Below are 23,432 nucleotides of genomic sequence, written 5' to 3' on the forward strand. Positions count from 1 at the left end.
GGCAATGTAATGCACCGGCTATTATATTGGCTCGGATTCTCAGAGCGCATCACCTTACTGCCTTTGAAATATACCGCAAATTCGGGATTTCCACAGGCACTTGCGCTAAATCCCGAACTTGTGATCTGTCAAGGTACAACTCGACAGATGATCCGCACCGCTTTGGAAATCCCAATTGCTGACGCAGAGTGGGGCAACAACAGACCTTTTTCTTACGTGATTTCGGGCGCAGGAACCGGTTTCACATCTTAAAAGATCTATGTACATTTTGGTGGAGGAACCTTTTTTTGTCGGTCAAGTTTCATTTGAATTACTTGGAAATTTGAATAAGAAAGTTAAATAAAGTGAACGTGTCAGATTTCAGTGACCAATTCTGTCTTTTCTACTCAAAAATGAACATAATATAATACATCAATAACAAGGAAAATAGATTCATCTATTGCCAGTCTAAATAATATTATTTTTCCTGAAAATTAACATTGAATATATGGCTGGGAATCTCTGAGGTTCAACAATATTACTTGTAGGAGTGTTCGACCCTTACGGACTATCTAAACAGGAAGTTGCATAAATAGGGACTCATTGTGAATTTGGATGAAAAAAATAAAGCAAAATGCTGATGTATGAAATAGGTCCAAGTACCAGTTTTTTTTTAAGTTTTTAAAATGGAATTTCAAGCTAAAAGACTGAGGGCTGGAATTTCATCAGCCTTCTGCCGCGTTTTTCGGCTATATTTCTTTCTTTTGGGTGGTAAACGGTGCGGCGGGAAATTCACTCAATTCTTCTGGCGGTGATTTTGAAATACCGCTGGGGAGCGGACCGCCGGCGTGCAACACTCAAAAAAACTGCTTCCGCCAGACTTTGGTCACAGCGCCGACCCGTAGAGGGGGAAAAACCGCCGAGGAGAAAGCAGTCGGGGCAGCTCTTGGAATGGCGGTAGGTATGAAACCTGCAAAAAGGTGAATTAAAGGTTTTTTTTTTTATTCTTTTGCAGCGATTCACAAGAAAAGGATCTTGTGAATGTTTTGTGATTTTTAATTTTTTTGAAAAAGTTTATTTTTCCCCCCTCCCTAGGCAGTGGTATCGGCCTCGGATTAAAATTGACAAAGATCGCGGTTTCCGCTGCGAATCCTCGTGCAATGCCGATTTCTCCCGCCGGGCGGATTTTTCCATTAATTTTCCGCCGAGAATTTATAGCGAAGTCATGGTGGTTTTTTTGGGCGGCAAATCGGTCGTAGCAGTTTGTGACGAATTTCCAGCCCTGTGAGAAGTTTCTGTGGGCGCGTCTTCCCCAACGCATAGGCCATACGCTGCGCTCCTGGCCTTCCCGATGTAATACACTGCGCGCAACTCTGCAGCGCCGAAGGAGGAGTCTCTGTTCCAGACCTCGCTCAAGGTAAGTGCGCATTCTTTTTGTAGACCAGTAGCACACTCCGGAGCTACTCCGCCGACCACAATTTTTGGGCCAGCGTGTCACAAGACTGAATTCATACCCATTTTGTGAAGAATGCATCAACTCTGGCCCTACTCACCTAAGGGCTCTGCCCATTGTTTCATAGTTCATATCAGGTTTATTTTTGTGTTTGCCCCACAATTTGGACACAGCCTTCGAGTCCACTAGCTTAAAGATTCCTTTTTCCCTCTGTGTCCATTTAATGTACTTCGGACAAGTGTTCTTATCTTGAAGGAGAGCCAGGAGGAACTCCCAGAGATAAATGGTGTTCCCTAGAAAAGGAAAAGCCACGTATTATGAAGGGGAGGCTGAATACATTACTGTTCGACTACTTTATAAACAACCACAATAAACATAAAGACATTAGGTAAAGTGCAATTCTCTGAAATGCAAAACTGATTTTCCGCAATGCGTTCACACATAGCCAAGAATAAAGTACAGGATCTTGACTTTTCCAGAGTGATCCAACAAGAGTTAGAATCATAGAATGGTTACAGCACAGTAGGAGCCACTCGGCCCGTCGAGCCCGTGCCGGCTCTCTGCAAGAGCACTTCAGCTCGTCCCAGTCCCCCGCCCTTTCCACATAGCCCTGCAAATTCTTTTCCTTCAGGTATTTATCCAAATCCCTTTTGAAAACCACGATTGAATCAGTTGGTCTTAATAAAGCGTCCCATTGCTATTTTCTTACTTGATCTACCTGTTCATATTTGTTGATTTATACAGAAGCTGTAGCCAACACTAACCTCGACAAGTTTATCACCATCAGGAATCTCTGTTCTTTTGAGAAGCACAAATCATTATTTCTATCGCAATAAACTAGTATTGGTCTATTTGAACTTACAGATTCATTTTTATTATATAAACAATTATTAACTTATTTGATGAACTGTTAAGTGGATCTATTGTGAATAATTTGCCTTTACTTTGATTAAACTAAAAAGTTCCTACTCTAGGCACTTAGATTAATGTATATGTACAGCCTAACAGAGTGGCAAGGAACGTTGCTGAATGTATTATGGCATCTAGCTATTATTTCATGAAGGCCATCAAATTTCCCAAGTCCAGCAGGTAGCTCTGCCTCTTTTGTGAAAGTATTCAAACTTCAAACATTGTTGGGGCAATTGCAACTTAATCTGCCCGTCGGCAGACAAACGAGTTCAGGTGCAATGCTGTTTTTATATCCTGCCTGATTTTCTCTCCATTTAAGTAATATTGTGCGGGGTGTAAAACTGGTGTTCCACCTGATCCCGTGGGATCCCTCCACTGCCACCAAGTTAGGTTTAAATTACTCGCTATAATTATGTTCATAAAACAAACATACAGCCTGATTTTTCCTCCACGAATAACAAATGGGCTTGAATTTCATCAAATACCACCACCACTGTTTTTTTCGGCAGTATTTGTAGATCGAGTTTTTTTTTAAACCACCAAAATACCGCTATGACTGAAGGCCGCTAGTTTGGTCAAAAGTTGACCGATGGTAGTGGTATTGGTATTTTCAGTCATGCAAGACTTGGGTTTTTGCCGCCAAAAATGAACGGACCTTCTGCGCATGCGGATTTTTTTTCCCCCCCACGATTTCTGTTCAGGGTCAGGGGTCGCCCGTGCATGCGCAGGAGAGAGAGTGAGAGAGAATATCGGTGAGGATAGAGAGAGCTTGCCAAAGGAGATAGGTGATATATAATAGCACATAATAGCAGATTGAAAGAGAGAGAGAAAGAGAGAGAGTGAGAGAGAGAGTGAGAGAGAGAGATAAAAGCACATAAAAGTGGATAATAGGATAATATAATATCACAAAAAGGATAAAAATGCAGCAACCAGAGTTAGGCAGGCAGATGGCACATAAATTCAGTCTGGATGCTCAAGAGGCACTAGTTGCAGAAGTGGAGACTAGATGGGACAATTGTCCAGGGGTGGGCGTGAACCCCCCCCCCCCCCCCCGCCCCCCACAAGCTGTATGCAAGAGAATCTGGAGTGCAGTATCTGAGGGGGTGCCCTCAGTCGATCACATACAGCGGGGGGGCCCAGCAGTGCAGGAAAAGGTGGACTGACCTAGTTGCATCCGTGAGAGCAAGTAATATTTTTATTCATGCGCTCCTTGATTATTTACAATGTAAATCTGACACATGTTGATGTAGGTAGGCTTAGTGTTGCATCTTATTTGCCATGAATGATCTTATTAATAAGGTTTTCTGAGATCTTAAAAGATGCTTCTGCACTTCGATGTCTTCCCCGTGAACCACGTGCAGCTTAATGGGCCATTAAACAAAGGGCTGTATTAAATGCACACGATATGTGACTAGTGCTTTGATGGCTGTGTGTGTGTGCCACAAGAGCAGAAGGGCAATTCAGTTAAGCATTGCTTGTCATTTTTGAAAAGGAAACTGTCAAACAATCACGCAGAGCAACGACGCACAGCGTGTGGTCCACCCAAAATTCAGCAATTAACAGAGGTGGAGGAACAGGCGGCAGCCTTGGTGGGTGCCCACAATAGAACGGCTACCTGTGGTGGTGCTGATCCGACAACTTCAGCTAAGGGCAAGTCCTGCAAAATCCCCGAGCTGTGTTGGGGTCATGTAATGTAATGTCATGTAGTGGATCTGGTTGGTTGTTGCTGTTATTATGTTGTTATATCATCGACGGCTGAACTCCTCCTTCCCCACTTGCGACCTGGCCTCTTCCACTAGCAAGCATCACAGCTATGACTCTTCCATCCTCCCACTCCTTGCTGAGCTCCCACCCGGAACTCCAGCAGACAGCTGACCTCCCTAATGCCTGCCCCCAACCAAGCCTCGGGCCACCTAACATCAAGGGTGCTAATCGGCGCCGAGCTTGCGGCCAACATCTCGCCATAGGCTATTAGGATTATACAGCAGTGCCTAGTCTCCAGTCGTCTTGGAGCCCCTTGCCACTGGACCAAGACCTTGCTCAGCTGAGCCTGTGTGGTTGCCGGTGTGCAATGGCCACCCCATGTTAAAAGAACTCACGCACAAGCATCTTCCACTCCGTTAACAGAAGTTCGGGACCCGGAACGTCAAGGCCCTCGTGGATATCGTTACTTTTCTTGTTGTTGTTCTTTCAAAAATTTTACTATTTACAAATTTGTTGAGCAGAAAAAATGTATTTACTGTTAAAGTTTTCAAAGTTTCCAGAATTTAACACTTTTTATAAATCTTTTTGTTCAACTTAAACCATTCTTGTAGAGTGTCTCACTTTTAGAAAATGAGGGTTAACAGTCAACATGGTTCGATAGAGTGGGCAGGCAAAGGTGAAACATAACTCTCACTGTTCCAGCAAAGCATTGATTTATGAGCTGCTGACATAACACTTCTGCAGTTGCGAAATCTCCACGAGGCTTCCCCTATGGTGTTTGGGGCGGGGGGGGAAGAGTGCGATGGCATGGGTTCATCGCCAGGCTCCTCGTCCTCCTCCCCTCTCTCCTGAGCTGGTCCTGCAGTCACCAGTGGAAAATCCTGTCCCCTCATGATGGCTAAGTTGTATAGCATGAAGCACACCACAATGAACTCAGAGACCTGCTGAGGGGAGTATTGCGGCGAACCTCCAGAGTGGTCCAGGCATCGCTGCTTGAGCACTCCAATTGCCTTTGACGATATTGCATGTAGCTATATGGCTGTCATTGTGGCGATGCTCAGCTTCTGTCTGAGGGTTTCGGAGAGGGGCCATGAGCCAGGTGGCAAGGCCGTAACCTTTGTCCCCAAGCATCCAGCTGTGACCTTGTGGCTGGCACTTACAGGTCAGAGGCAGTGCTCTCACGCAAGATGAAAGCATCATGGATGCTCCCTGGAAACTGGGCATTGACTGCCATGATGTGCTGAGTAGGGTCGCAGACAGCCTGCACGTTTGGCGTCGAGAGCATGCAGAAACCAAGCGCAAACAGCGGAAGGAGCGTGCGGCAAACCAGACTCCCCACTCACTCTTTCCTTCAACCACTGTCTGTCCCACCTGCGATAGAGAATGTAATTCCCGTATTAGACTGTACAGTCACCTAAGAACTCACTTTTAGAGTGGGCGCAAGTCTGCCTCAATTTCGAGGGACTGCCTATGATGATGATGCACGTTCAGGGAGTGGAATCCCCATCAGTTTTGGTAAGCCTCTGGCTCCTGTAAAGGTGCTTGCAAGGCGATGTGCATACAGTCAATGGCACCCTGAACCTTGGGGAAGCCAGCAATTCGTGCAAAACCCAAAGCCCTCTGTGCCTCCCTTGTCATTGGGAAGTTTATAAAGTCCATCCTGCATGTTAACAGTGCAGTAACCATCTTGCAAATGCAGCAATGTGTAGCGTGCTACGAGATGCAACATATGTCCCCAGCTGATGCCTGAAAGGAGCCGGAGGCATGGAAGGCAAGTGCCACAGTCACCTTGACGGTCAGTGCTGTCCTGTTGGTGCTGGTGGGCTGCAGGTCTGCCTTTATGAGCTGGCTTATCTCTGTGACCACCTCGTTTCAAAAGTACAGCCTTCTAATGCAACGTGCGTCAACTCAGACAGGTGCAGGTATGATGAGCGCTTCTCCCTGAAAAGTCGTTGGGGGTAAGGCCTCCCTCTCCTCATAAGTCTGTGAGCTCTTTGATTAGGCTCATAATGCTCGAATAAACCTTCTTCCAGCTCTATTCTGCATAAGATAAGTTGTCAGCAATATTGGAAGAGATATTATTTGCCCCATTTCTTTAAATACCCTCCAATGTCCTCAAAAAACCTTACAATCAAACTCTGAACTCACAAACTCTGTAAAATTCAGCCTTCTCAGATGGAATGAACTGCAGCTCCGTTTTTTTTTATAAAGTGGCGGCATTACCACTAGGCCCGAGCAGGTAAGACTAAAGTTTTCACGGTGGTAAAAATGGTGGTATTGATAAATTTTCCGCCGGCGGTAATTTTCAGCAGTATTTCGGAGTTGCACACCGATTGTCGTCATAAAAACGGTTAAAAAATGAGACCAGCAGTATTTTTTTTTACCGTTGGCGGATAATCTCTGATGAATTTAGTGCCGGTGGTAAATTATTAAATCGGCGGTATTTCGGTGGTAATCAGTGATGAATTTACCACTGGCAGTAAATTTGGTGGTAAATGGGCAGAAAGATGATGAAATTCCAGCCCTTAATTTCCTCTTTTGCCACAACTGTAATATTCCTAGCTCAAGAGTACTGGCAGGCAATGTTCCCCGTACTTTGCTTTGGGTGTGTAGCCCCTTTAAGGGGTTTCATGGCCCATTCACAGTTCAGCGCATGCACGAATTTTAACATTGCAATAGCCGGTACTGGACTGCGCAGGACCAGCAGAGAGTTGTGCGGCCGCGCAGTTTATAGGGAATGTTGCTGGCAGGCAGCTTGTCCCTTGGTCTCCAATAACGCTGATCCATAATGGTCAGATGCTGCAGAAACACAACCAGGGCTTTCCCCAGTACACCAGCTGTCTTTCTTCCCCCATGTGGGGAAATATCTTGCCTCTGCTTGACGACTCCTCAAAGCGGCTCGAGAAAGATCAGTAAGCTATCCTATTGTTATTCCAGTCAATATATTGTTGAATTGGCTTCCTTCTGTGCTTCACTATTTTATACTATTCCATGATTCTAAGCCCATATTAGCATACACCACAGGAGGCAGCGTACCAATGTATTGTGCCAACTAATCCACTATCACAGCAGCTATTTAGAGAACACTGAATTAAAAGAGTTACATATTTTTTGGTGGACATAATGTGAGTGATGAAAGGATAAAGAATGGAAAATTTCCCCATTTTGGATAACCAGTACCAGTAAGCATCACTCCCAGAACAAGGATAGAGCATGTCCACATGCAGAGTAAAAATGAGGGGCGGGGGGGGGGGAAATAACACGACAACAAATTCTGCTGCAGAACATAATTTAGCAATTCTTTGTTGGAACTATACCTGTTGTATACTCAAAAGAACCATTACTCATTGCACCATTATACAGCAAGAGAAGAGATTTTTTTAGATCTTAGTTTCTTAGATCCTCGTTCATAAAAATATCCCAGACCCTTCCACAGCAGTGGGGTTGGTTGGCCATTCGGTATTCCTTTCTGGTTCTGCAGAAACTGCCAGTAAATGTGGGCTGTGGGATTTAAAACTGATAAAAGACAAATTCTGGGGCAGGGGGAGAAAAGAGAAAGGGGAGCAAGTGGCAAATGCTACAAAAAAGAAAAACATTTTTTTTGTGTGTCGTCAGCAGACCCATCGTTCAGTGTTATCACAACATTATTTTGCTGATGATACAAAAAGCCACTGAAAGATAAATCACAATGTTTGCACAACTGTCAAGCTGTCCCGGTAATGATATTTACCTTTTCCATCCTTACTTTTCTTTTTAATTGGAAAGTGTGGAGTTGTGACAGGCGAAGATGGGCGAGCAGGTTTCATCTTCCGACCTGGAAAATCAAATTGCGTCACTCAGTGCACGCACATGGTACGCTCTGATTAACACTGCTATCTAAACTACAGCATGCACCAGCACACATACTGGCCACAGTATCATGTGTGTGCTTGTGTGTCTGTCACTGATAACAGCCAATGTCAATGCCATTTGCGGAAATGGTCTAGGCAAATACAAGTTCACAGTCGATAGAATTTTGACTGCAGAAATGGTCCTGACTTTTTAAAGAGGCACAAATAATCAGGGAACCTTTTTGTTCCAGGACTGAAAATCTTTTATGACTGGACTGAGTGGAAAGTGGCTTGGCTGATAGATGTGTTTGGGTGCACATCAATGCAAAACTGTTATTAGAACTACTGAATGCATTAACGCCCCAAGGTGTGGGAGGCCATCGATTGCTGGTTTGAGTTTGCTCCCAGTGCAGTCTAACTTCAGTCTTTTAAAAGGAGTTATACTCCACACGATGCAAACTAAAACACACAACAAAGGACCATCCACAAATGTCATTCAGATCAACTTGATCGGCCTTCTGAAAACATATTTATGTATTGGATACACAACATAAATGCACATCCTTTAACCGTGATAAGGAAAGGTCAAGAGAGTGTTGACTTAAAACTGGTACATATAAGCAAGGTGCAGAATGCCCCAATCACTCAGAAATTCGCAGACTACCTCAGCACAAAAAAAATCAGCACCAAGAAGATGACTTCAAACAAAATTCAGATATACTTTAAAGTGCTCAACAAGCCAACAGATTTGCCTTATCAAATGTGCAATTATGTAACAAAAACTTATGAGGTAAAATAAATCTGGATTACAAGTATCCTCGCAATATGCTCTTGAACACCTTTGGTTACTTTGCTTTCCCCACTAACACAGTCCGCTGATCTAGGATTTACCTTTCTTTTTCCTCGGTTTAAGTACATTTTTTCTGGGTGACTCATCCGCAGAATCTTCTTCATCGCCTGCCTTCTCAGCTGAAGGCCTGCTGACTACCTCTGGGACCTTATCTAACGTGACAGATACTTGAGGAACTGACGCAGTGATGTCTCCATCCAGAGAATGTGAAAATCCGTGAACTAAACAGGGATTTAGGAGAGAGGAGAAGAGGAAAGAAAGAGGGAAAAATTAACTTTTCAAGGTTTTGTTGACAAGATATTGGTTTGAGGATTTCGTTTTCACAAGTAGAACATGCTGAGTGCTTGGCGCCAATGTGACAGTGCTGCTGACAGATCAACATGGAGGTTTCTTCACACAGTGTGCATACTGCACTTCATCGTAACGCCTGGACATTTTCTGTCAGTCAGTATTTTACTTTTCCTTCATTGTGACAACTGCTCCAGCAACTTTCCTTCATACAATTGATGCTATTTTATGAAACCAAAAGAATTTATCTAATACGAGACATTGGGTTTCAGGTCAAAGTGCAGTCTACACTTATTCTACTTTAGGACAGATGCACACCAAACAATTACATCAGGCAGGATGAGGAGCGAAAAGGAAAATAGCAAGTGTCAAGGAAAGGAAAGTGTATCTGCGACCAATACTCACACATTCGCTTTTCGTCCAAGATCGCATTTGGGGATTCCATGTTGAGAAGTGCTTCAGCAGCCTCGATGGTCTCCAGCGTTTCATCTTCATCCTGACATGAAGCTTCCACTGTGGGCCAGAGAGAGCCACCAAAACAGATTAGCAAAGGCCAAAGATTTGTAATCTACAGGGATGCTGCACAATAAGACAAACATGCCATAAACAGGTCCCATGGTGAAAACAAAGATATCCACATGCAGCGTCAATCCTTTCAGGACCAAAACAGGCCAGACAATTCCAGCAACAAATTGGGATTGATGAATTGCTCGGGAAGAGTATAAAAAAAAATTAGATGCACAAAAAATAGCAGCATAATTGGCATGTTAAAATAAGAAACAACAAACATTGCAACCGCTATCGACAATATAGCGCTTGCATTGTATGAGCACCGAGAGGGCAATCAAACCTAAATGAGTGTTTCCTCACGAACCCTCTAGGGTAAGATGGGGATGCCAACTAATCACTGCTCCCTGTGATTTGGCAGCAACACTGACATCTCTGCTAGTGTTCGAGCCCTGGCAGCAATCTGCAAAAGCTGCAAAGAGCCAGAAAAACAAAAGTAATGACTCAACCAGTAGCTGAGGCTGTTCAAATATTAACACCAGACCCCGTCTCTCTTGCACTGCACCAGGCAGCCGAGGAGAATCAGCTAACTGAAGAGCAAGACGGCAGATCCCACTACCCTCAGGTTCCCTGGCAACAGTCGACAGGCACATGCATCGAGTTACCAAATATAAAATGGGCACTGGATTTAGGGTTTACATTTCCACCTGTGAATCTGATCAGATGCTGCGTCACAGCTGGAACTTCTACAAAAGCACTCGGTATTTTGTTTGATGTTGTTGTATGCGTATGCCACAGATCCTGGCTGTGAAATGGTTTTGAAGTTTTGACCTGTGTCGTGATTCAATACTGTGGAAGCTTGCTGACTGGAACTTAAACCAGAACTATACCCACTGCAGTCAGTAGAAATGTGGAGGAATGTATCACAGTGCTGGAACATTCCATACAATAGCAAGCTGTTAGCACATGTCTCCTGGGAGATCACATATAGAGAAAAACAAATTGCCATTTAAAAGGGGGCAAACCTGAAAGAGTATAACCCTCAAAATATTGATAGACCTCCCATGACAATGTGTCAGCTGTGGCTCAGTGGGTAGCACTCTCGCCTCGGAGCCAGAAGGTTGTGGGTTCAAGTCCCACTCCAGAGACTTGAGCACGAAAATCTAGGCTGACTCTCCAGTGCAGTGCTGAGGGAGTGTTGCACTGTCGAAGGTGCTGTCTTTCGGATGAGATGTTAAACTGAGGCCCCATCTGCTCTCTCAGCTGGACGCAAAAGACCCCATGGCACTATTTCGAAGAAGAGCAGTGGGGTTCGCCTTGGCGTCCTGGTCAATATTTATCCCTCAATCAACATCACTAAAACAGGTTATCTGGTCATTATCACATTGCTGTTTGTAGAAGCTTGCAGTGCACAAAGTGGCTGCTGCATTTCCTACATTGCAACAGTGTACTTTCAAAGTACTTCATTTGCTGTAAAAGCGCATTGGGACGTCCTGAGGTTGTGAAAGGCGCTATATAAATGCAAGTCTTTCTTTTATTGTATATCAGATGACAAGCTATTTTGCATCAACAACATATTACTGTGCTGTTGTGAGGCTATGTTTTATAGACCACAGAGTCATGGAGCTGTAAATCCGGAGGTTAATTGTTGGTGAAGGAGGTTTGCAGAGTGATGCACACTTGTAAATTTCTTGCTCCAGGTCAGGAGAAAAAACAAACACCTTGGATGACTGCCTTTCACTTTTGAGTCTGAAGTGTGACTTATTCTAGACTCAACTCTTTTACATTCTGTAAGCAAATCGTCTTTGATGATCTATCTTAGGACAGCAACATTATTAAATGTAAAACAAGGTATTATTCTGCTACTAAACTGTAGGTGTATGTCCCTTTAAGGCTAAAAGGCAAATGTTCCGCATTCCTTCACATCAATGCCTCGGCCAGTTATAGGACAGGTTGCAGATCAGAATCCTGGTCGTGTCTGTGGGAATGTCAGTTAAGAAGCTACAGGCAATCTGGCCCCAGCATTAAATATGAGAGAGATTCACATTGGCTAGCGATAAGTCTGGAGTGCTGATGTATAGTTTTTAATATATCTTTGACCTTTTCCGTCAACAAAACACAGGCAGAAATAATTACTTGGCTTCAAAATTCAACTCTTTCTGAAAATTGCAGCAACATTAAATAAAAACTCTCTCTTCACTCTGAATCCAGTCTCTCTCTCTCTCTCCCTCCCCCCCCCAGCCCCCACCTCAGTTTAGTACATTTTAATGCATCACAAGAACACTTATTATTCTCTTACATATTCACACGCAGCCTCTCTTAAAACAAAATCATCTGAAGAAAATCTACTGGGCAGAAGGTGCTAGGATCTAAAGACAAATATTCCAGCAGTACAGGTGATATAATTATATAGATACACACTGGGAAATTAGCTACATTGTACAATCCAAATTCAGCTCACACTTATAATTCTGGGTCAAAATATTAAGCCCATACTTTTGGAGAAGCTGAGGCATTTAAATAAACATTCCAAAGACACAAAACAATTCAATAGTTAAATGTAATCATGTTATTGCTAAAGATATTTTTGATTGTTTAATCTGGCCATCCTTACTCTGGACATAGAATTTTCAGTTCCTGAGGAGAAAATGGCGAATAAAATTTTGATGCACACAGGAACCGGATGGCCAGATTAAACAATCACAGGGTAATATACTGTCACGACAAAATAGCAGTTCTTTGTAATGCACAGGCAGTAATACTGCAAATGCCTAGCACAGCTCCACCTACAGGAATAACAGGTACTGCTGGTACAGGTGTGACATCCGAAATCCGGAAACCTCTGGATCAAGACCGTTCCTGATATTTCCGGATTTCGGAACGTCTTTGCCTGTGCCGAGGAAGGTAAGTGGGGGAGGGAGGGAGGGGAGATCGGTCGGGATGCCAGAGGTCTGGGGGGGTGGGGGGGAGGGTTGGTCGGGGTCGGGGCCGGGGGGTGGGGGGGGGGGGGAGGGTCGGTCGGGGCCGGGGGAGGTCGGGCGGTGGGGGTAGGCCAGGCGAGGTCGGGCCAAGGCGGGAGGAGGTCGGAAGCCGGGATGAGGCTGGGCCGCCGAGGGAGTCCAGATTTCGGAACATTTTCCGGTTTCTGGATGACCCCGCCATAGATCAGCCCGGTGTCCGGATTCCAGAACTCTGGACTTTGGACATCGCACCTGCACTTACAATAGGCCAAACATTGCGGCCTCGCCAGTTGCGCCGACGTACATGAGCCGAGAACTGGCTTTTCCGATGTCAAAATTTCTTGACAGATCCTCTGCATTCCCGCAGGAAGAACGTCCGCGTGGAAAGGTTGGGCTATTTGCCCAACTCAGCCCAGCGAATGTCCTTCAAACTATTACACCTGGTAAAAGCAGGCGCAGAGCTTACTTTTACCAGCGTAACACTTTTAAAACATAGAAAGATATAACTGAATCATTCATTTTTACATTAAAACCATGTCCATTAAGGCAAGTTTATTTTTAACCCTAATAAAACACAAAAAAAAAATTCAAAAAACTTTTTTTTTTCTAAGTACATTCAATTTCAAATCATTTTAAATATGTGAGGTGTTTTTTTTAAATTTATTGTGCTGTGTTTCTTGTTTTAGGGGGTTATTCTCATTGATAGTAATGGGAGCTCGTACAAACGGAGTTCCCATCATCAATGAGAATACTCCATAGTGATTGGTGGTCGGAGTCGTTTGTCCGAAGGAAATCTCCGACCGCAATTTTCCCCCCAATATGTTTTCAATGAAATGTGCACCCCATGCACCATGTTCAATATACAATTGAAATATATAATATTGAAGCATTGACCACACTTGATCAGCTCCGCTGGGCAGGCCACATAGTTCACATGCCAGACACGAGACTCCCAAAGCAAGTGCTCTACTCGGAACTCGTCCACGGCAAACAAGCCAAAGCTGGGCAGCGGAAATGTTGCAAGGACACCCTCAAAGCCCCCCTAATAAAGTACAACATCCCCACTGACACCTGGGAGTCCCTGGCCAAAGACCGCCCCAAGTGGAGGAAGTGCATCCGGGAGGTCGCTGAGCTCCTCGGGTCTCGTCGCCGAGAGCATGCAGAAATCAAGCGCAGGCAGCGGAAAAAGCGTGTAGCTCCCTGCCCACCATTCCTTCAACCAGTGTCTGTCCCACCTGTGACAGAGACTGTGGTTCTCGTATTGGACTGTACAACCACCTAAGAACTCATGCTAAGAGTGGAAGCAAGTCTTCCTCGATTCCGAGGGACTGCCTATGATGATGATGATATTTATATTTCTACATAAATATCACATCCATTTATTGATCTAATGTCTTCCACTGACTCTTGAAAACTAGGATTATTTAAATGTAAGTATGAAATGTATGAAATAACTCAAATGTGTGGCAAAATTATTTTTACAGAAAATAAATGACATATTTGCTTCTGGTAGTTTGGATACTAAAGTTGATATGAGTTCTCAATCTTGATTATACAATATGCAGGTTCCTCCAGGAAGATTCAGATACCATCTCTCTCCTTATCCTTCTCCAAACACTGCAGCTAGATTGCTAGCTTTTAATATTGCCTTGTCCAGAGTATCCAGACCATTAGTGGATCATCAATTAGACTTCAACCAGCTGCATTGAAAAATTGGTAACTTTATCTTAATGTAACTGCACTCCAAGTCTGCCATTCAAAATTGTCCAAGATGGAATAGGTATAAGTCTCTTTAAATCGTGTAAGATTAGCGTATTATAGACAGGGTATTACTGTCAAACTGGCTCAGATCAATATTAACTACAGCCCATATTGCTAATGGGAAATTATAGGAAATCTAGTGGATACAATTGCAATGTGCTGGAACTAAGCATCACTGTCGATTGGTTTGCCCCTTCCCAACTGCAACATCAATCTCCAGCCTGCCAGCCCATGGCTGCTACGTTACAGCCATCTTAATCAGGAAATCCATCGACCAGCTTACAAAGTTGCACGACTCTCTGTTGATGCACAGTGTGCAGTTCTTGCTTAGTGTGTGTGTGTGTGTGGGGGGGGGGGGGGGGGGGGGGAAGAGAGACGGGACAATCACTCCTTTTACAATCTAGCCAGGCTCTGCAGAATACTTCCAAAAATTGGAAACTGCAGCAGTGTTCTCAATTTATTTTATCAAGACTACAGTCTACTGCAAATATCAAGGTGACCAGTTCAGAGTTTAAAAGGCCAATCTTGTGTGAAATGAATGCATTACATTTCAAATTAGAAACACAAATAACTCTTGTAGACATCATTATTCCAGCACCGAAACATTGGGGATTCTTACTAGATATCACCGAGACAAGCCCCATCTGCTTCCTCCGATAGCTTGTGCTTGAGACACAGATAGCATTTTGAGATACCATGATTTCCTTCATTCAAACTGCAAGAACGTCAAACCAGTGAGGATCCTTCATCGTACATCAACTTTAGCATCACACTGAACTGGTTTGCAATGCTAAAGTTGGTGGTTAAAGTGTCCTGGGGGATGGTGTCGAGTCAATTTTCATCTATAGCATATATCGGGCTGGGCTCGTGGCTAACTTATTGGACACTAGGTTAGTCATTGTAGCTGAACTTGCAATCGGACTTCCACCATGGAAATATAGATTGCTGACAAACTACCAGTGCCGTGAACTTTCAGAACTCACCGAGCCACACTGCTTCCTCATTACTGAACCTTACCAAGCTACCACTATACACAGCAAATGCCAACATTTTCACAGCCTGATAAGCCCATCAATCACAATGTTTCTAAGAGAGTCAATAAGGTTTTATTCCCATGAATCAAACACTCGGGGGTCAAAATTTGGTACCACTGTTTTTTGAGGCCTGATTTTACCGCCAGGTGTTAGGTGCAGGCTCAAACTGCCAAATTCAGTTTTATTGCCCAAAGATGAGAGAGCAGTGCTAAAAAGTGGTGTTGCACATTCATCCTCGGATGGGAGCTCAGGTGGCCTACCCAATTTCATATGGAGAGACTGCCGCCATGCTAGAAAAAAAAACTGAAAGGGAAGAAAAAAAAAGTAAAACTTCTCCGATCCACACACACACACTTCCCCACTCTTAAAACTCAAGAAAATATGGAGAAATAAAGAGAGAAAAACTTACCTTCCTTTCTTGGTGATTCCACTCAAGAACAGTTCTTTTTCCACCACTGCCGATACAGCAGCCGTACAAAGCAAATGTCACGACAGAGACATCAAGAGGCGTTGTGTGCTGGATGGAGTCACCACGCGGGTGGCGTTAGCCAGCGCAGCGTTGCCTCTTGGCACATCTGCCAAAGAACCTACTCAATTTCAGCCAGGGTGTGGACGCCGCTTAACGACGACGGTAAACCTTTGCTGTCCGTTTGCTGCCTACCGCAACGGGCGGCATCCACAACCCAATTTCAACCCCTCAATGAATATAACAGAATGTGATAAATTGGAAACATAAAACTGTGTTTATGCACACGTTATAGGCACAATATTAACAGATGTACATGGGCAACTCCCCAGGGTACACATACAGTCATGAGACCAAGTCTAAGACCCAACAACTTGTATTTATATAGCACCTTTAATGTAGTGAAACATCCCAAGGTGCTTCACAGCAGTATTATAAGACACAAAATGACATTGAGCCACGCAAGGAGAAATTAGGGTGGGTGACCGAAAGCTTGGTCAAAGAAGTAGGTTTTAAGGCGTCTTAAAGAGGGAAGGAGAGGTAAAGAGGCAGAGAGGTTTAAGCAGGATATTCCAGAGCTTAGGGCCTAGGCAATAGAAGGCACGGCACCATTGATGGTCGAGCGATTATAATCAGGGATGCTGAAGAGTGCAGAAATCGTGGCCGGGGATGGGGGGGGGGGGGGAGGAGGAGATTCCAGAGAAAGGGAGGGGTGAGGCCTTGGAGGGATTTACAAACAAGGATGAAAATGTTTTTAATCGAGGCGTTGCTTAACCGGGAGCCAATGTAGGTCAGCGAGCATGGATGAGGGTTTCAGCAGCAGATGAGCTGAGACAAGGGCAGAGACGGGCAATGTTAGAGGTGAAATAGGTGGTCATAGTTATGCCATGGATATGTGGTCAGAAGCTCATTTCAGGGTCAAATAGGACACCAAGGTTGCGAACAGTATGGTTCAGCCTCAGACACACAAGTAGTAGCAGCTGATTTTGCAACCCAGCATGCGTTCAATCAGCGGCTGTTACACAAATCGATCGTGGAACATGATTTGTTGAGTTTGACGACTGACCTTTGCCCCCAGCCCACAAGTTTGAACAACAATGGGCAGTTACTTAATAATATATTGTGCCCATATTCCAATCAAGATCCCAGCAACAAAACCATAAAGAATACCAAGAGAGTGCCGAGAATCATGGCATATTTCAGAATAATTCACTCCAGATTGCAATTGAGAGTCACATGCACTAAACAGCCACTGACAATTCCACAGAGACCAGCTCAGAAAGTGCAGGTGACATTCATTTGGCAAGTGTCCACAGGTAATTTGAGATTGCCATCGGCTCCCATTGTACAAGTCCCACGCAATCCACGTAGTTCTAAAATCTAAATCTAAATGCCCACATTGTGTCAGCTCGCGTCATTTACCCTGGGTCAGCGGAACTTCAGCAAGGGCCTTAGACCAACTTGTTCGCTGGCTTGCAAATGCGCCAAGCCCACTAGTCATCTTTACACCACGATACAGCTGCGCATATATACGCAAGCATGCTACGAGCTTAATGTCAGGTCGTTTAAACTCAATGTCACGCCATTTACACATGTGTAGTAACAGTGCCTGGCCAAAGTACCTGTGCATGCACAAAACAGCAGCATTGTGTTCCAGGAAGCAGCCGACACAGCGACCATCCCACTCTGCTTCATAAATGAGTAAGAGCAACATATGCAGGTCACTCCCCTGACATCCAGACAACAACAACTGGTTTATATAGCATCCTTGAATGTAGTAAAACATTCTAAGGCACTTCACAGGAGTGTAATCAGACATAAACTGACACCGAGCCAAAGGTGGTGACCAAATGCTTGGTCAAAGGAGGTAGATTTTAAGGAGCATCTTAAAGGAGGAGTGAGAGGTGGAAAGGTTTAGGGACATAATTCCAGAGCTTAGGCCCCAGGCTTCTGAAGGCACGGCTGGCAATGGTGGGGCGAAGGGAGCGAGTGATGCACAAGAGGCCAGAGTTGGAGGAATGCAGAAATCTCGGAGGGCTGTCTGAGGTTAGAGATAGGGAGGGACGAGGCCATGAGAATTAAAAATGTTATGTTATTAAATTTATTGGATTTAATTTCATAACGCAGCAGCGGTGGGGTTTGACTCACGGCCTACAAATTAATAGTCCAAAATCAACATCCAACAATCAGATAAAAGCTCCTTAAATGTCTGTCCATCAGAGTATATGTTACGCCACTGTTAGAATAGCAGCTCACAGTGCTGTTGCCAGGTTTATTTTTGCCTATGAACATCAATATAGTGCAGGAAATTTTGCATGCAAGCCAAAAGACTTTATCATACTAATACAATTCTTTGTCTGATCTCTTAGCTGATCCCCTCAAATCATTCCCAACACCAACAGCAGACCTGTAATTACCATTTCTTCACTATCGTGTTACATAACTCAAATGCTCTCTCCAGGCACAACCCAAGTTTGGAACAACACATACAAAAATACTGGGTCCTTCACAGTTCAGTTGGGAACAGTGCAGAAATTCACACACCTTCTACATTTTACTGCAGGTTTTCAAACTGGGGTTCCTGATCCGAAGAGTCTCAGAAGTCATCAGATATCTGAGATGTCTTTATTTATTGATTTATTACTACTTTATTTTGGTTGCAGCCTTGGCTCAGAGGTTCTGGCCTCGTCTGAGCTAGAATGTTGTTGGGGGGGGGGGGTTAATGTCCCACACCAGAGACTTGAGCACATAACCTAGGCCGACACTCCCAGTGCAGTACTGATGGAACGCCACACTGTCGGAGGCGACGTCTTTCCTTCTGCCCTCTCGGGTAGATGTAAAAGATCCCATGGTACTATTCGAAGAAGGGCAGGGTATTCTCTCTGGTGAGCTGGCCAATATTTATCTTCAACCAACATCACTAAAGCAGATTATCTGGTCATTACCGTGCGCAAATTGGCTGCCGCGTTTCCTCCATTACTATAGTGACTGCCTGTGCGTGGATTTTTTCAACGTCTGGTGGCCGTTGCACGCTAGCCACCACACGGGCTTGACAGAGCTAGGTCTTGGTCCAGTGGCAACGATTAACCAAGATGATTGGAAACCAGTCCGCTGCACAGATCCAGTGCGCACACATATCGCAGTGTGGACTGCCTGTGCTGCTTCTGGGCCCACGCCTCTTCTGGGTCCCGAACTCACGCCTCTCCTGGGAGACTGTACATGTACAGGAGCCGACACGGAGACACACACGGGCCGTACAGTACCAGACGGGAGTGAACCATTCCCTTTTAGCCGCTGTGGCACAGGCATCTTCCACCCTTCAACATGTAGAATGGGACCTGGAATATTAGGTCCTTCATTGAAACACCTGTTAACTCATCCCTTTTTGGTGCGGAAGCAAGTCTTCCTTGATAAGAAGAGGAAGAGGAAGAGGAAGAGGAAGAGGAAGAGGAGATAGATGATGATGATGGATGATGATGATGGAGTGACTGCACTTCATTGGCTGTGAAATACTTTGGGACATCACGAGATCGTGAAAGGGACTGTGTAAATGCAAGCCTTTCTTTCTTATATATTCTAGTGATGGCGTGGAGGATCAGTTTAAAGAAGGACATTACTGAGGGGATGAAGGGAACAAAGAAGACCAATGATGTAAAAGGTACATCCTACTTCGAGGTTTTTCCATGAAAATGCTTTCAAGATACAATCTACTTCTTAGAAAAAATCCTTGTAAAATCACTGTCACGCATATCTACAGAGGCCAGACAAGTGAGCTTGTAAGATAGTAAAATAGCACCTGGCTGGTATGGGTTACATGGCCAATCATCAAATGCCCCCACTTGAAACAGTGTGAATCTATCATTGTGTAAATCAGTACTCAAACCAGTGCTTTTTATTCATATTACTATGTTAAAAAGAAAACATCCCGATTACTAATTTGAAGTTATCGTCCAAAATGTGCAGTAAAGATAGCACAGGTCATTAACCCTTGATTTGATCATAACACAAACATCCAGAGTGACTGGCACTCCTCGAGAGTGAGAGTGAGAGAGAGCTGCAATTAATAACAAAGAGAAGCAACATCGCCCCATATAGTTTGTATCTTAGTGGTTACAATTGAGGGTCTGTATAACAGCAATAAACTACTCAAGCATCATTCAATTCGTTATTTGAGCTCCTCAATTATATTTGTGTCTTGTAATCATTCTCATGTATTCATTATCCTTCAATTTCACAATGTTACAATTTCACAGAGGAACAAAAATGTATTTGCCCCCTCTCATTTTCTCCCTTAGTATTCAGAAAGATGCTGCTCCTGTTGGGAAATGGTTCTACGGGCAGCAGATTCCCACCAGTACTTTGCCCAAGAGCCCATTCGTCAGTGGCGCCCGAGTCAGACAGTGACATTTAATGGGACATTTCAAAACTGGGGGCCATCAGAGCCCAGCCTAATCCTGCCCTCGCACTCAATGGTCCGGATTTTGCAGTTGCAATGATGCCAAAATGGTCAGCGTTCGCCGTCATTACGCTGTGAAACTGACAGCACCTTCTGGCATCCACATATGTGCAGTTAAACACGGAAATCCAGAAGTTGCTGTCAGTGATTCCCTGCATTGAAGTCCCCGCAGACGGCAATCTTCAGAAATCAAGTCAACTTACATGAACTTCCCCTTTTACGCTGTAATATCACTGTTAAACAGCCCCCCTCCCCCACCCTCCAGCAACACCAAAAAAGTTAAGCCTTGATTTCTGGTTAATATAAATAAAATCATTTATTAAATTTTGTTAATGATATTTCAATTACTACCTTATTGACATGTGTATGTTCCAATCTATTTCGCTCTCTATAAAATTTATAAAAAATGAAGGATAAAACCAGTGCTTTTTACTTCCAGGTTTGCTTTCTGTTTGAAAAATTCTACAATGTCTGCTTAGTCTGCTTGATGACATCACTGTTGCTGGATGCTGAAGATCCCCTAGAGTTGACGCCAGAATGAAACTAACGTCGGGAAAGGTGAAATCGACACCAGAGATCGCTAGATGTTTGTGGGCAGCTTTCTTCAAGGTCAGCGGTGAGCGCCGTTACTTCGCCACTGACTGCAATATCTGGGCCAATGCTCAAACACGAATACTTTCCAGCAAGAGACAGCAGATAGTGATCAGAAGTGGAAACCCGGTCTGATTTTCCCCTCTCCAGTCTGGAGGCCTACTGTTGCAACCCTTACCTGAAATCAGGTATCGCAGCGCAGATCAGGGAATGAAACCAGGACTTTCTTGATTTGTGTGACTCAGTCCCACACCGAGTACTGCACTTAAAAACTGAGCCTGGGGTGGGCTGGAGGAGGCTTTAATCAATGTCTCTTCACCCATTCTTTGTTAAAGTGAATCTGGAGGAGAGCTACACCCATAGTTGACTGGAGACCTCATAATGTGATAATGTAAACAGCAGCGATACAATAAACTATACAAACAGCTCAATCTCAAACTGCAATTTCCTAACTTTGTTCTATCCCTCTAGGTCAAGGGCATATTGTGCCATGACGAAAGTGATTTTTTTTAAATGATGGGGACTGAAGTTTTAATTATCCATCCTGCACTGCACTATTACCAGCATTAGTGAAGTAAACCACAGATGGTACAATGAAAATCCTGTTACAATACCATCAAGTGCAATCCTGCAGTACTGCCCAGTCAGCAAGTCTGCCAAATGAGACAAGCTGCCTTTCAGAGATTATCCAACACCATCAGCTGCATATGCTGCCCTTTGTGCTTTTCGACAAATGGACTCTTCAAATCGTGTCACATTTACTACTCCCTTCACTGCCATTGTTGTGAAGTGTGATAGTATACAGAATGCAGCAAGGTTTCTAAGATTCTGGTCACTGGTATTGAAAAAGTGATTCTGTAGGGATTTCAATGGTGTGCCCTTCATACACCAGTAACAGCGCATGGAAATCGTCTCAATATCTGACAGTCAGAAGTCATCCTTTCCAATAAGCTCTAGTTTCACAGACCAAATCACTAAATTGACCATTCATGTCCAATCTTCAGTCTCACATAAATAACATTTACAAACAAATTGATAAACTTCTTGTACTAATCTCCCACAATGGCTGAATGGGTAAAAGCACTACCTGGTGTAGACTAAGCCATACCAACTTAAGGGTCCCCAGTACATTATTCTGTCCTACAATAGCTCATCTCAACATGGACAGCAGAAGGGGGCGCTCATCATCATAGGCAGTCCCTCGAAATCGAGGAAGACTTGCTTCCACTCAAAGTGAGTTCTTAGGTGACTGAACAGTCCAATAAGGGAATTACAGCCTCTGTCACAGGTGGGACAGTCGTTGAAGGAAAGGGTGGGTGGGGAGTCTGGTTTGCCGCACACTCCTTCCGCTGCCTGCGCTTGCTTTCTGCATGCTCTCGGCGATGAGACTCGAGGTGCTCAGCGCCCTCCTGGATGCTTTTCCCCCACTTAGGGTGGTCTTTGACCAGGGACTCCCAGGATGTTGCATTTTATCAACGAAGCTTTGAGGGTGTCCTTGAAAAGTTTCCTCTCCCCACCTGGGGCTCGCTTGCCATGTAGGAGTTCCGAGTAGAGCGCTTGCTTTGGGAGTCTTGTGTCAGGAATGCGAACAATGTGGGTCGCCCAATGGAGCTGGTCGAGTGTGGTCGGTGCTTCTATGCGGGGGATGTTGGCCTGATCGAGGACGCTGAAGTTGGTGTCTCTGTCCTCCCAGGGGTTTTTGCAGGATCTTGTGGAGACCTAGTCGATAGTATTTCTCCAGCGATTTGAGGTGGCTACTGTATATGGTCCACGTCTCTGAGCCATATAGGAGGGCGGGTATCACTACAGCCCTGTAGACCATGAGCTTTGTGCCAGATTTGAGGGACTGATCTTTGAACACTCTCTTCCTCAGGCGGCTAAAGGCCACGCTGGCGCACTGGAGGCGGTGTTGAACCTCGTCGTCGATGTCTGCCCTTGTTGATAATAGGCTCCCGAGGTATGGAAAGTGATCCACTTTTTCCAGTGCCGTGGATCTTGATGATTGGGGGTGGTGGCAATGCTGTGCGACAGGGTCAGGTTGGTGGAGGACCTTTGTCTTAGATGTTTAGTGTAAGGCCCATGCTTTCGTGCACCTCAGTGAAGATGTTGACTATGACTTGGAGTTCAGTCTCTGAATACGCGCAGACGCAAGAGTTGTCCGCATACTCGACGAGAGAGGTTGGGACCGTCTTGGATCTGGCCTGGAGACGACGAAGGTTGAACAGGTTCTGTACTTTAGTTCCACTCCAGCAGGGAGCTTGTTGAGTGTGAGTTGGAACATTGCATCGAGGAAGATCGAGAAGAGGGTTGGCACGATGAAGCAGCCCTGCTTGACCCCGGTCCGGATGTGGATTGGGTCTGTGATGGATCTGTTGCATGTCGTCGTGGAGTAGGTGGAGGATGGCAACAAACTTTTGGGGGCAGCGGAGGAGGTCGCTCCATAATCTCTCGCGGTTGACAGTGTCAAAGGCCTTTGTAAGGTCTAAGGCAGCCATGTACAAGGGTTGGTGCTGCTCCCTGCATTTCTCTTGCAGTTGTTGCGCCGTAAAGATCATGGCCGTTGTACCCCTTAGTGGACGGAATCCGCATTGTGACTCCAGGAGGGGGCACTACAGTTGGGTGGGGCACTAGGATTGGCCTACGC

The 23,432-nt window shown here is 44.7% G+C and overlaps 1 protein-coding gene across 10 annotated transcripts in view; it reads right to left on the reverse strand.

The window, feature by feature from the left end:
• The window catches only part of elf1 (E74-like ETS transcription factor 1), a 272,982-nt gene that overhangs the window by 7,869 nt on the left and 241,681 nt on the right, over window positions 1–23,432 (reverse strand). For 8 of the 10 annotated variants that reach the window (XM_070883077.1, XM_070883068.1, XM_070883070.1 and 5 more), the window contains 4 exons: window positions 9,419–9,526; window positions 8,767–8,946; window positions 7,776–7,859; window positions 1,533–1,725 (listed from right to left, as the gene is read on the reverse strand). In XM_070883077.1, coding sequence (XP_070739178.1) covers window positions 1,533–1,725; window positions 7,776–7,859; window positions 8,767–8,946; window positions 9,419–9,458 — 497 coding nt within the window. In that variant the 5' untranslated portion in view covers window positions 9,459–9,526. The remainder of the gene's footprint in view (window positions 1–1,532; window positions 1,726–7,775; window positions 7,860–8,766; window positions 8,947–9,418; window positions 9,527–23,432) is intronic. The other 2 variants (XM_070883074.1, XM_070883075.1) reach the window with 2 other exon arrangements.

This window comes from Pristiophorus japonicus, chromosome 6 (genome assembly GCF_044704955.1).
Source record: "Pristiophorus japonicus isolate sPriJap1 chromosome 6, sPriJap1.hap1, whole genome shotgun sequence".
NCBI lineage: Eukaryota > Metazoa > Chordata > Chondrichthyes > Pristiophoridae > Pristiophorus > Pristiophorus japonicus.